Source organism: Petaurus breviceps, unplaced genomic scaffold (genome assembly GCF_028583685.1).
Source record: "Petaurus breviceps papuanus isolate PSGF00001 unplaced genomic scaffold, PetGlider_PUasm1.0 99, whole genome shotgun sequence".
Taxonomy (NCBI): domain Eukaryota; kingdom Metazoa; phylum Chordata; class Mammalia; order Diprotodontia; family Petauridae; genus Petaurus; species Petaurus breviceps.
In genome coordinates, this window is record NW_027187465.1 from 21,755,527 (window position 1) to 21,769,048 (window position 13,522).

The 13,522-nt window shown below is 45.9% G+C and overlaps 1 protein-coding gene across 1 annotated transcript in view; it reads right to left on the reverse strand.

Moving 5' to 3' along the window:
• Window positions 1–109: 109 nt before the first annotated feature.
• CUX2 (cut like homeobox 2) overlaps window positions 110–13,522 on the reverse strand; it is a 343,700-nt gene continuing 330,287 nt past the window's right edge. Inside the window, exons 19-22 of the mRNA XM_069081410.1 lie at window positions 12,871–13,140; window positions 10,785–10,973; window positions 7,703–7,976; window positions 110–3,346 (exon numbers count right to left, since the gene is read on the reverse strand). Coding sequence (XP_068937511.1) covers window positions 2,521–3,346; window positions 7,703–7,976; window positions 10,785–10,973; window positions 12,871–13,140 — 1,559 coding nt within the window. The 3' untranslated portion in view covers window positions 110–2,520. The remainder of the gene's footprint in view (window positions 3,347–7,702; window positions 7,977–10,784; window positions 10,974–12,870; window positions 13,141–13,522) is intronic.

Sequence of the window (13,522 nt, forward strand, 5' to 3'; positions counted from 1 at the left end):
CCACCATGGATCCCCACTGTCATGATTTACTGCCTCTCGGGGCAAGAGTTTGGTTACTAGGGCTTCTGTTTCCCCGGTCCCATCTCCCAGCCAAAAGAGAAGCATACACTCAAGCGTTATTATACAATTCTGTATTTTTAGTGGCTTGTTTACAGAACTTGTTCATTTTTAAAATTTTTAACAAAGTTCGTCAATCTCTCATAGAAACTTTTTTTTTCCGTACAGTACATGAGCCCAACGAATGGTGTTCACAGGTCCACTAGCTTTGAGTACAACAGGATTTCCGTGTTTGAAGACTATACTAAGTGCTTATTCCAATCCCGTTCCACTAAAGCTAAGGCTAGCACTCTATGAAGAGTAGTTTGCTTGTATGCCTAGACCTTAGTTCAGCGTTGGTTTCGACAGTAAAAATAGGTCCATTTCCATGGTTCGCTTGGTTCTGACGGGGCTATGGTTGTGAAACGAAGGTGGTCTCTCTATTCCAGGTTCATTCCTTTTTAAAATTGGTCACTGTTAACTACTGCCAGAATATAAAAATACCTTCATTTGGATAAAAATGTATACAGTGGAAAACTCTTCGATGCATAGCCTGGGTGTGTGGAAAGGTTAAGTTTTCCCCGTCAGGGTTCTCCTGGGCCATTTGGTACGGAGGTTCCGCTTGGATGACTGAGGGGCCCATGGCCAGACATATTAGAATTGGGTTCTCTGGAACAACCTCAAATCTTCTTGCATCCTACCAGTGGCTTCCTGGTGCTTCGACAGAGTTGTTTCGTACCCTCCCTCCTCAAACTCTCTAAGCCCCTCATCAGTCATATCTGTCTCTCTTGAAGGCAATCAACTTTCCCTGCCTCTGGCTGTCCTGACTTAACTTTGGATTCAACCAATGGATTGGACAGTCTTTTAATGGAGAGGTCAAAACAAATTAAAAAGTAAATGTCAGTTCCACATGCCACCCATGTGGGGGAAAACCCAAAAGAAACCTACAAAACTTGCCACAGCTAAGAAGTTGGATACCAGTCAAGTGGAGATGTTGACTTTGAATTTGATGGTCTTCAAAAACAAGTACATTGGAAAGATCTGGGGAAGGTTCTCTTGAGAGCAATTGTTATTTATTTGCCCCTCCCCAATGATGCCTGTCGTCTGAGACTCTGGCCTCTGAGGTGAGGATCTCATCAAGTCTGAAGGAAGGGACCGATCTCATTCTAAATTCTACCTTCCCCAGACCCAGCTCTCTAGACCTACAGTATTTGAGTTTTGAATGCTGTCCAGCGATCTTAAAACAAGGTAGAAGATGTGAAGAGGAACTGGAGGTTTTCAAATTCTTTATTCAGTCTATCCCCAGGGCTAGAAGGACGATGAATTCTGTGGCTTTCTCAAAAGATGAGGAAGGAGAGGATGATGATTATCTTATCCCAGGGAACAGTAGAATATGGCGGCATCTTACCCTAGCGTATGCCCCAACTCTCTTGGGGAAAATCTTCCAAGGTGTCATAACTGGGGTTCCATATTTGTGGCAAAGACCTGCCTAGGCCAAGGATTTCTCAATATCTCTGGGTTGTCTCCCTACTCCCTGCCACCCTCCCCCCTGGGCTGGGCTCCAGCCTTCTCTCCATCCAACCCCTTCACCCCTTACCCACCTGCACTCACACACAGGTCACTTTGGGCATTGGGAAGTATGTTTTGTCCATGGACGGTGCTTGGCTTCTGTGGATTGCAGGTTTCAACTAGAGGAAGTGTAAGGAATTTTTTAATGTACCATGCTACATCTCGCTCAGGAAGGACTACCGCCGACATTTCTACAACATATACAACGGCACATGACATTCGGTGTTACAAGGGGTTTCAAAAAACATACCACCAGAACGAAATATATACTCGATGGCATCAAAGTTTTGTATTTAGAGTCTTTTGGGACTTTTTTTTCCTTTTTTTTTCAACAGTCTTGGAAAGGGCAGTAGTAATGCACTGTCTCACAGACAAATGTGGGGGGAAAACCCGCGCTTCAGAAGTTACTCTATTTGGTCAGTCTCATAGTGCTTTGTGATGGCTTTGAACAAATGTCTTCTTTAATCTCATCCAGTGGCAAACTACAAGACTTCAGAAACCGTCTGTCTCCGGACAACTGCTATGTCGTCCTGACTTATAGCTCTCTTGAATATCAAAGCAGCTTAAACCGTTAATAAATTCGAAAGGATCCTTTATTAAAATAGCTAAAAGAGGTCTATAAATATTTTCTTTTTTTTTTCTTTCTAAAAGAGTTCTGAGTTTTCCCAGCGAGGATGGAACGGGGCCAAGCCCACCACCGCCTGCAGGGATGTTGGTCAGGGCTGAAGAGAAGGCCTGACTCTGAAACTTCCCACCCATCCCCTCAAAATTTCATGGAATTAAAAAAAAACAACTCCCACAAATCACAGTCCACAGATAGAGTCTGATAGTTCTGCTTTGATCCCCTCCCCATCTCATCTCCCTCAGACAGCGGGCCTCGCCACCTGCAGGAGGGTGGGGAGTGGGCTCTGAGTTTCAGAATTCCCACTCCATGGCCTCCTCACGGTTGGCAGCCCTCTCTAACCGGTGGATGATGTTGTTCAGGTTGGCCATCTTCTCGTGCCGCCGCTGGGTGCTGGGGTTCGGCTTGGTGCCGGGGTGCAAGGTCCCCGCTGTCTCTGCAGAGGGGCTGGAACTCGGCACTTTGGCAAGGGTGGCGCCAGGTGGGGAGGGAGAGATAGGGGCCGAGGAGGAGGGCACAGGAGATACGGACATCATAAGGCCCGGAGAGGATGCGGCTGAGGGTGAGTTCAGGGACACCTCTAGGCTACAGCGGGAGGACTCGGAGGTGGATTTAAAGCTGATGGGGTCAGGGTGCAGCCGTTCCCCATCCTCAATCTCTTGGGGCAGCTGGAGGAGGGGGCAGTCCGGGGTGGCGGGTGCCTGGTGCATGTTGCTACCATGCAGGAGAGACCCTGAGGTTCTCTTCTGGACTTCTTCCGTCCCTGTGGGCTCGGGCAGCTCTTCTTTGAGGCTTGGGCCTTGGGGCTGGCCCATTTCTGCCTCCCCTGAGTCCTGAAGCCCCAAGCCCTCCTCTTCTTCCTCACCCTCCTCCTGCTCTTGCTTGATCACGATCAAGGTCTTACCCTGGGCAGGGGGAGGGGCAAAACTCTCACTTGTGCCCTGGAGCTCTAACTCCTTCACCGCGGGTTTCTGGTCTTCGGCCTCTGAGTCTGGGCTCAGTGGGGTGGGGCCCTGGTGGGAGTTGCTGGCTGGCGGGAAGCTGGGGCAGCTGCTCTGGTCCAGGTCAGTGTCATTGTCTTGAGAGCCCTCCACCAGCATCTCTCGGCGCATCCTGGACCTGTGGCAGAAACAGAAAGTCAGCAGGTGGTGAGGGCTGTGAGCCCTAGAGTCCCAGAGTACCCTAGGCTTTGGTTATCCTGAGCAACCGAAGTTATAAAAGCTGGAGGCCATCTCTGCTTGAAGTCAAATACATCAGTTTCTTCAGAATCTATTCTATTACAGCAGATTTAAATCAATAAGTAAAATTTTTTTTAAAAAGCACTTACTACATGCCAGTACTGTGCTGAACTCTGAGGCTACAAAGAAAGGCAAAGACATGAATTCTGCCCTCAGAAAGCTCAGAATCTAATGATTCATACAATAGAACAAGAGAATACTCAAGCTGGGAGGGACCTTAGAACAGGGGATGTCAGGGTTGGGAGGGGCCTTAGAATAGGGGATGTCATGACCATGTAATCTAGTATATGATAAACCCAAAGATCCAAGCTTTTGGAACAAAAACTCATTATTTGACAAAACTGGGAAAACTGGAAAACAGTATGTCAGAAACTAGGTATGGACCAACATTTCACACTGTATATATACCAAGATAAGGTCAAAATGGGTACATTATGTACACACAAAGGATGATATCCTTAGCAAATTAAGAGAGAATGAAATAGTTTATCTGTGTGATTTATGGATAAGGGAAGAATTTAGGACCAAAGAAGCTATGGAGAGCATTATAAAATAGACAACTCTGATTACATAAAATTAAAATATTTTTGTACAAAAACCAATACAACCAAAATTATAAGGAAAGCAGAAAACTGGGAAAAAATTTTGCAACAGATATCTCTGATAAAGGTCACATTTTTCAAATATATAAAGAACTGAGTCAAATTTATAAAAATACAAATCATTCCCCTATTGACATATAGTCAAAGGATATGAACAGGCAGTTTTCAGACAAAGAAATCAAAGTTATCTATAGTCATGAAAAAAATGCTCTAAATTACTATTGATTAGAGAAATATAAACTAAAATAACTCTGAGGTACCATGTTATACCTATCAGATTGGCTAATATGACAAAAAAAATTTTTGGATGGTGGAGGGGATGTGGGAAAACTGGGGACACTAATGCACTGTTGGTGGAGTTGTGAACTGATACAACCATTCTGGAGAACAATTTGGAACTATGCTCAAAGGGCTATAAAACTGAATACCCTTTGATCCAGCAATACCATTGCTAAGTCTATTTCCTAAAGACATCCAAGAAAAAAAAGGGAAGACCTATTTGTATAAAAATATTTATAGCAGCTCCTTTTGTGGTGGCTAAGAATTGGAAATTGAAAGGATGCTCATCAATTGGGGAATGGCTACAAAAGCTGTAGTATGATTGTAATGGAAATATTATTGTGCTCTAAGAAATGACAAGTAGGATACTTTCAGAAAAACCTGGAAAGACTTACATGAACTGATGCAAAGTGAAGTGTTCAGAACCAGGAGAACACTGTACACAGTGTAACAGCAATATTGTTCAGTGAAGAATTGTGAATGATTTAGCTATTCTCAGGAATACAATGATCCAAGAAAATCTCAAAGGACTAATGAGGAAGCACACTATTCTCCTCCAAAGAAATAACTGATATTGTTTGAATAGGGTCTGTAGCATGCTATTTTTCACTTTCTTTGATTTTTTTCCTTTTGTAGGAAAAAAGACTCCTTTTGAGTCTTTTTGTACAAAATGACTAATATAGAAATGTTATACATAATTGCAAATGTATAACCTATATCTGATTGCTTACCATCTCAGGGGCAGGGGAAGGGAAGGAGAGATGGAGAGATAGAATTTGGAACTCAAAACTTTAAATAAAAATGTTAAAAAAAATAGGCAATATCAGTTAGAGTGGCTTTAGAAGAGATAATGTCAAAGTGGAAGAGGTCTTAGAGCAAAAAAGGTCAGATCAGGGAGAGATCTTACAGGGGTGGGGAACCTGTGGCCCTCTAGGTCTTCAAGTACCATCCTTTGACTGAATCCAACCTTCACAGAACATGTGGCCTCGAGGACGTAGGTTCCTCACCCTTGTAGCTTAGAATATAGTATGTGAGAACAGGAAATGATGTCAGCCTTTTCATTTTACAAGATAGTAAACTCAGGTCCGGAGATGAGGGGACTTGACCAAGGTCACTGTGAATGAATGGAAGATTCTGGGCTGAACCCCAATCTTCCAGTTCAGGGCTCTCTCCACTGCCCCCAAACGCCATTATAAACTATCCTCAAATGGACTGAGTGATTGAAACTAGCAGCCCAGAGCAGGAGGCCATGAGCCAGGCCTGGCCTTTTTCTACTTCTGCCTAGCTCCCTGGGGGATGGGGTACTTGCAGCCAAGTTTTCACCTGGGACCTGTTTTCCCCCATCCAGTTGGGATTTGTTCAAGGGCTGCAAAGTCTTTTCACATCATTAGGAAGGACAGTCTGCTCCTTTTAGGAAAAAGAAAAACCAAAGACCATAGACAAGGGAGTGGAGAGAAGGCTGGACTTGGCTTCAGGAAGATGTGGGCCCAAATCCTGCAGGGACACTTACTAGGATGTGTGTGACCTGAGGCAGGTCACTCAGGGCTCTCCTAATGAGAGGGCTGGACTAGGGGGTCTTTAAGCCTCCTTCCAGCCCACACCACTGCTGGGGCAGATAATTAGGAAGTGGCTGTGATAATGGGACTGACCCAGAAGCTTTCCTTCTGGTGATTTGGAGTCTTTGGGGACTCTTTCCTTAACACTGTCTTTGTTTTCTGAGTCAGCAGGATCCCTTGGGATCGGGAGAGAGGGTGGCTTGGGTGAAATGTTTCTGAAATAACTTGGGGGCAGGGGGAGGGGCTTGGCTATCCAAGACCCCCAACCTATAATCCAAGCCTCTTCATTGCACAAGAAGATCCAGGCACTGGGCCACCAAACTAGGAACCAAAAAGTGATCTCAATTGGATGGATGTGATTTCTCAACTAGAGAACTGTGCTACCTTCTGTGACTCCCTACCCTCACCCCTATTATTGTTTATGGGAGAGAAAATCAAACAACCAAAAAAACCACACCCAATGGAAGAAAAGGAAGCTAGTTCTAATCCCCCAGTTGACTCCCTCTACCCCATCCCTTCTTCTGTCCGATGACCTCAGTTGTGCCCTACTTCTTCCACCCTTTCTCCTAGCTGCTCCCATTCAATCTTTCATTCTGCCCCATGTATCCGCCCCCCCAACCTAGACTCACCAGCTCCCTCTAGCTCATCCATCCCTCATGGCCTGCCCATGGCTACCCCAACTCCTTCCATCTTCCTGATCAGATACTACCTGTTTTCTCTATAATATTGATCCACTCCCTAACCCAGCCTTCTGGTAGACACCTTCTACCCCACTCCTCCCTCATGCCCTGACCACAACTCCCCTAATCCCTCCATCCTCCGGACCCCACCCCCTCCTATTTATCCATCCAGACATCCTCCCCGTGCCTGCTGTCTCCATCAGATCCATTCTCCATTCCCTGACCTATTTTCTCCATCCCATTGACCCCACTGACCTCCTCCTCCCCACCCCACCCATCCCTCCATCCACTTGACTTAAATTACCCATTTATTTACTCCATGCCATTTATCCTTCCCTCCTAGGATTCAAACTGCTGCCCTTCTTCCATCTCCTGATCTCAGTTACCCACCCTTCCCACCTTATTCCTCTATCCACCTGGCCCAGACACTCCCACTCCCTCTGCCCTGTCCATCCCTCTCTCCTCCTGACCACAGCTGTCCTCATTCTTCCCATATGTAACTCTCCTGGGGCTCCTGCAAAGATCAAAGGAGATAAAATCTGTAAAACACTTAATGCAGTACCTGACTCATAACAGGTGCTCAATAAACTTTTTTTTTTGGAAGGGGGAAGGAAAGGCAATTGGGGTTAAGTGACTGCCCAAGGTCACACATAAATGTCAAGTGTCTGAGGGTAGATTTGAACTTAGGTCCTCCTGACTCCAGGGCCAGTGATCTATTCACTGTGCCACCTAGCCACCCCCCTTAATAAACTTTTTTAGGCACCTAGGATAGAGGAACAAGCAGACAGAGGGCTGGGCCTGGAAATAATCAGACCTGGATTCAAATATACCTCAAACACTATTTATTAATACTCTGTTACCCTCACTCACCTCTGCCCATATCCCAGAAGCCTTCACTTTGACTGTAACACTTATCCCTGGGGTACCCCCCACTTACCCTTATACCATCCATCCCTCAATCTTCCTGATCCTAGTCACTCCCACTCTTTCCAATCCATCCATCCCTCCCTCCTCTGATCTCAGCCACCTTTATTCTCACCATCTTATAACTGTTGTCCTTCCCCAGACCCCTGCCTCCCCAGCTGCTTCACCCCCTTCAGTGCTGGGCTCCCCAAATTACCTATAATTGTGGAACCAGTTGATGACGGTGTTGGTTTTGAGGTTAAGCTGGAAAGAGAGCAGCTCGATGGTCTGTTGGGATGGATAGGGCTCCAGCTGGTAGGCCTTCTTCAGGGCCTCCTTCTCTTCTGGGGCGAGGACCACCCGGGGTTTCTTAATCTGCAGGAGGCTCAGATCCTGGGGCTGAAGCCCGGGGCTGGGGCACTCAGAGCGAGTGACGGGGGATTCGCTGTCAGAGCCAGTGCTGATGAGCCCGTAGCGTCGTTTCAGGTAGGCTGAGGGAGAAGCCAGGCCAGGCATGTCCATCACATACCCATCCTGATCACCTGGAGCTAATTCTACCTCCAGGGACTCAGGAATGTTAACAAAAATCATAAGACGGTTTCTTCTCCCTCCCCCCCCCCCCTCCCCGTATGTAAGCTCTCTGAGGGCAAGGACTTTTGTTTTTATCTGTGTATCAGTAGCACCTAGAACATCCAGCAGGCACTTAATAAAGACTTGATTGATTTTGGGGATTGGATCCGTGATGTCACTGACGGGGGGAGCTGCCAATATGGAGACTCCCCCTAGCATGGCCTGTGCTGAAGGAGCTGCCTGGAGCCCAGACAAGTTAAGTGACTGATCCGGGCCACATAGCCAGGGCAGGTCAGAGCCAGGGCCTGAACTTGGGCCTTCTAGATTCAGAGGCCAGCTTTCTGCCTACTCTCTCACTCTGCCTCTCTTAGATGCGATCATTACTACAGATACTGTTTCTTGAACAGAATTAGGACTCCCCCTCAAGAGGAGAAGGAGAGCAGACAGATTTCACTTGGAAAAATAGGCAGTACCCTTAATGACCTTAAGCTATTCCCTGAAACAAGAGTCATCCATTTTTTTAAAATAAAATTTTCACAGTTAGACTGTGAGTTGTGGGGTACTAAAGTCTGAAGAAATTGTGAGCAATGGAGGTACCCATGGTGTGCATGAGGAGATGGCAGCAGATCTCTATCCATCTGTCTATCCATCATCAATCTAGGTCTATCTATCCATCCATCCCTCTATCCAATCATCTACCTGTCTTTTCATCGATTCATCATCAACGTATCTATCTCTCTATAAACTCATCTATTATTTGTCATTCTATACATCATCAGTCAGTGAATCTATCCATCTTTCTCTATCAGGTTATCTATCTGCTTATCTACTTATCCATCATCAATGTATCTATAGCTCTCCACCCATTTCTCTCTGTCCAATCATCTACCTATCTTCTATCTATCCATCATTAATCAATGTATTTCTATCCAATCATCTACCTATCTCTCTATCCATCATCAATCAGTGTATCTCTTTATCTAATCATCTATCTTTCTATCATCAATTAATGTATCTATCAATTTCTCTATCAAATCATCTATCTATCTATCTATCTATCTATCTATCTATCTATCTATCTATCTATCTATCTATCTATCTATCTATCCATCTACCCATCTATCCATCCATCCATCCATCCATCCATCCATCCATCCATCCATCCATCCATCCATCCATCCATCCATCCATCCATCCATCCATGCATCCATGTCTCATTCTCCGTCTCTCCCAGAGAAGACGTGATTTTATCTGTATTTTATCTCCCTGTGAGCAAACTCCCTCTGCCAATGTATATCAGTAGCTGCTCTTCCCTTTATTTCCTTAGAGAGCTGCTTGGGCCACGGAGCAAGGATGAGTCACAGGCAAGACTAGAAAGTAGGCCTTTCTATGCCCCAAGACTGGCTCTCTATCCACTGCACCACTCTCTGCTTTTCCAAAGGCTATCATCAGGAGGAGAAACACCTGGAGAAGGAAATGTCATACAGGGAAGCATCATGAAGTATAAGTGAGGTGCAGTGGATGTGTAACACCCCTTAGAATGAGAAAAGGCCTATAGCAGGGTCTCTTAACCTAGTATCCCTTAGATTTCAGGAGGTCTGTGAATTTGGATGGGGAATAAAATTACATCTTTATTTTCCCTTACCTCTTACTGAGTTTCCATCTTACTTAGCATCTCCATCCATTAAAAACAAAGCCAACAGGCTATTCTTCTTCTTTTTTTCTGGGGGGGGGGCGTGGGCAATTGGGGTTAAGTGACTTGCCCAAAGTCACACGGCTAGTAAGTGTGTCAAGTGTCTGAGGCCAGATTTGAATTCAGGTCCTCCTGACTCCAGGGCCGGTGATCTATTCACTGCACCACCTAGCCACCCCTGACAAACTATTCTTCTGAAAAGGGGCCCGTGGGCTTCAGTGGGCTGCCAAAGGGGTTCATGACATAAAGAAGGGGAAGAAACTCTGGCCTGGGGGATGACCTCCAATGTGTCAGGTGGGAAGATTGGTAGGAAGATGGAGACAAGCACCATACTGGGTGGGAAAGTCTGGATGTGTTGGTGTGTGGAGTGCAGGGAGTGGTCCCATTGCTACTATCACACGTACAGAAATAACGATAATAATGATAATAACGATAATTTGGCATAATGAACATCAAGTTATCCTCTGAGCCAGGAAGGCAGGTTTCTGACATGCTGGAGGTGTGTTCCTGGGCAAATCACTTAACCTGTTAGTGCCTGCAGGCACCTCTCCAGACTGTAAATTGCAGAGCAAATACCAGTCTGCATTGATGGAGGGAGTTTGTTGCTTGGTAGTTCCCCATGTCAGTGGAATCCTAAGTCTAGTACATTCTGCTTTCACCTCTGACACTCCCCCTCCCATGCCCTACAGGTGCTTTGGGTTGTACATATAGAACTGTAAAGGATCATGGTAGTCATCTTTTCCAAATGCCTTCATTTTATAAAGGGTGAAGCTGAGGGCTGGGGAGTTAAAATGATTTCCCCAGGGTCACAGAGGAAGTATGTAGGGAACTCAGGTCCAGCTCTGGGTAGTAAGGAAGGTGTTTGTGAAACAGAGAACAATATGGCCTAGTTCCACATTCTTATTATTGACATCAGTTATTATTGTTAGAACCTAGGCCTACTGACTTGATTTGATTCTCAGGGGGAAAGCGAAGCCCAGAGAAGATAACATCAGCTCCAGGATCCTTCCTTCCTGTTCTGCTGCCTGAGTCTCACCTTTCTTTTCCATCTTCTTCATGTCCCGGAGCTTCTCCACATTGTGGGGGTCATTCAGCCAGAGCTGCATCCGGACGAAGGGCTCTCTCCCCTTCAGGCTAAGCTTGTGCCACGGTTTGGGGCGGGACAGGAGGTCTGACACCGAGCCTTGCGTCAAGCCCAGGATGCTCTCCCCAAAGAGCCGCTGACCTAGGGGTGCGAAGGGAGGACTCCATCAGGGGCCTAGAAATCCCCTGGCAGGAGGGAGATATCTATATTTCAGGGCTCCCTTTCAGGCCCTCACTCTCATCACCAGAGTTAATAAGGGCAGGTCTGGTCCAATATAAGCCCAAAATAAGCTTGTCTCCAGGAACCACATTATTGGGCAGAGGGAAGGCTAATGAGTATTAATTTAATGATGACTTTTTGTAAGTTTTTTACAAATAAATAAATGAACAAAAAAACAAATGAACAAGTGACATTTTTTTTTGGGAGGGGGAATGCAGGGCAATTGGGGTGACTTGCCCAAGTCAAGTGACATCTTTATCTCACTAAGGTTTGTAAAGCCCTCCCTTTTTAAACCTCACTTTCCTTTGGGTCAGGCAATGCAGGTGACTGATCCAGGATCACACAGCTCTGATGGAGTCAGGATCAGAGCCCAGGGATCTCAGAGTCACAGAATTGCTTTTCCCTTCTGTGGTCTTTGCTGCTTCTGCCTTTCAGCTAATGAGGGTCAGAGCTGGGACTCAGTCAATTAATCAAGAGGCATTGATTAAATGTCCCAGGTGCCCCTGTTCTCTAGACTCCAAGTCCATAAGGTCCGAATGCCTTCTTAATGCCCCAGTCCTGGTCTGGGCTGCTCTGGGTCAGATAGCTCAATGCATCACCATACACGTATATAGGCACGCACATATACACAATATATACATACATAACACACATAAATACAGGCACACGCTATACAAATACACAGTTGGTTATCTTTTAGTCATGTCTCACTCTCCATGACCCCATTTTTACAAATGAGGAAACAGGCCAACAGGGTCAAGTGACTTGCCCAGGGTCACATGGCTAGGAAGTGTCTGTGGTTAGATTTGAATTCAGGTCTTCCTGACTCCAGGTCCAGTGCCCTATCCACTTTGCCACCTAGCTGCCCTAAATATACAACACACACATAATACATATACCTTCAAGCACACACACACACATAACACACACACAGGCAATGTAATAAACAGGCATAATACATATACACAAGGCACGATCATACAGACACACATGTTCTATACACACAATCTACATATTATGTATGTATGTATATATATAAATACAACCTACACACATCATATATACACACATCCACAATACATACAAACATGCACATAACACACACACTACATATGCGTGCAACACACAAGGCATATATTTACTCACAGATGCAATACATAAACACACAATAAACACATACAGACACACATACAACACATATGTAATACACATATAGGCACACAATGCACATGCAAATCACACATATACAATACACGATTTACACACACAACACACACAATGTACAAACACAGCCACACAAACACATATACATGCACAGCGATTCCCTCTTCACACAATACACAATGCACACACCATATTCACATATAGTACACAATACATATATACACATGCAATAAATAAACACAATATACATATAGGCACAGAATTTGCACAATATACACATAAAAGCACACACATGTAATAATACACACTATACATACACGCATACACATAATATGCTCATTACAATGATACATGCATTACACACATATTTCACATAGACACGGTATGTTCATACATGCTGGTACATACACAAACATAAACACAATTCCACATGTTACTTAAGACCTCTGGCCCCCAGTTTCCTCATCTGTAAAATGAAAGGGCTTCACAGGATGCGGTCTCAGGCCTCTGCGGCTCTGAGTCTGGGATGCAAGGGCCTGGTACATGCGGGGGGTGCCTTCCCAAGAACAGGAGAGGGCCCTGACTGGAGGTGGCTATCTGCCATCTGGTCAGGGAGCCCCGGGGTCAAGCTCAGGCTGTCCCCTCCTCTCCATACCTAGGTTATTGTCCGTCAGCACCTCCTTGACCTTCTTGGTGATGGAGTAGGTGTCCAGCTCGGGGGACATGGCCACGATCTCCTGAATCCCTCCTGGGGCCTGGTGGTTGGCATACATCTTCCCACTCAGAGAGGAGCTGGAGCGGCCTTCAGGCTGCTGGTTTTCCTTGCTGCTCTCCAGGGTCAAGCTCAGGGGCTCCTGGGAGCTCTTCTCGGGCTCCCCTGGGCTGGGTGGGGGGGACGGCGTGGACCGTGCTTCTCCTGGACTCACTATTAGGAGGTCCAGGGACATGACAAGAGGGAGAGATGGGGAGAAACGGAAGAAAACATATGAACCAAGTATTTACTAAGTGTTTACAATGTGCCAGGCGCTGTGCCTGGTGCTAGACATACAAGCAGCAGTCACCCAGCCCTTGCTCTCAATGAGCTCATGGTCTAATGGGGGAGATAACACACAGGGAAGGAAGGCAGATGGAAAAGCCTCATGGTCCTTAAGGTGAGCAGAAGAAAGGAAGGGAGAGGGGAGGGAGGGAGAGAGGGGGAGAAAGAGAAAGAGACAGAGAGACAGAGAGAGACAGAGAGACAGAGAGAGAGAGACAGAGAGAAAGAGAGAGACAGAGAGAGAGGAGACAGAGAGAGAGAGAGAGAGAGA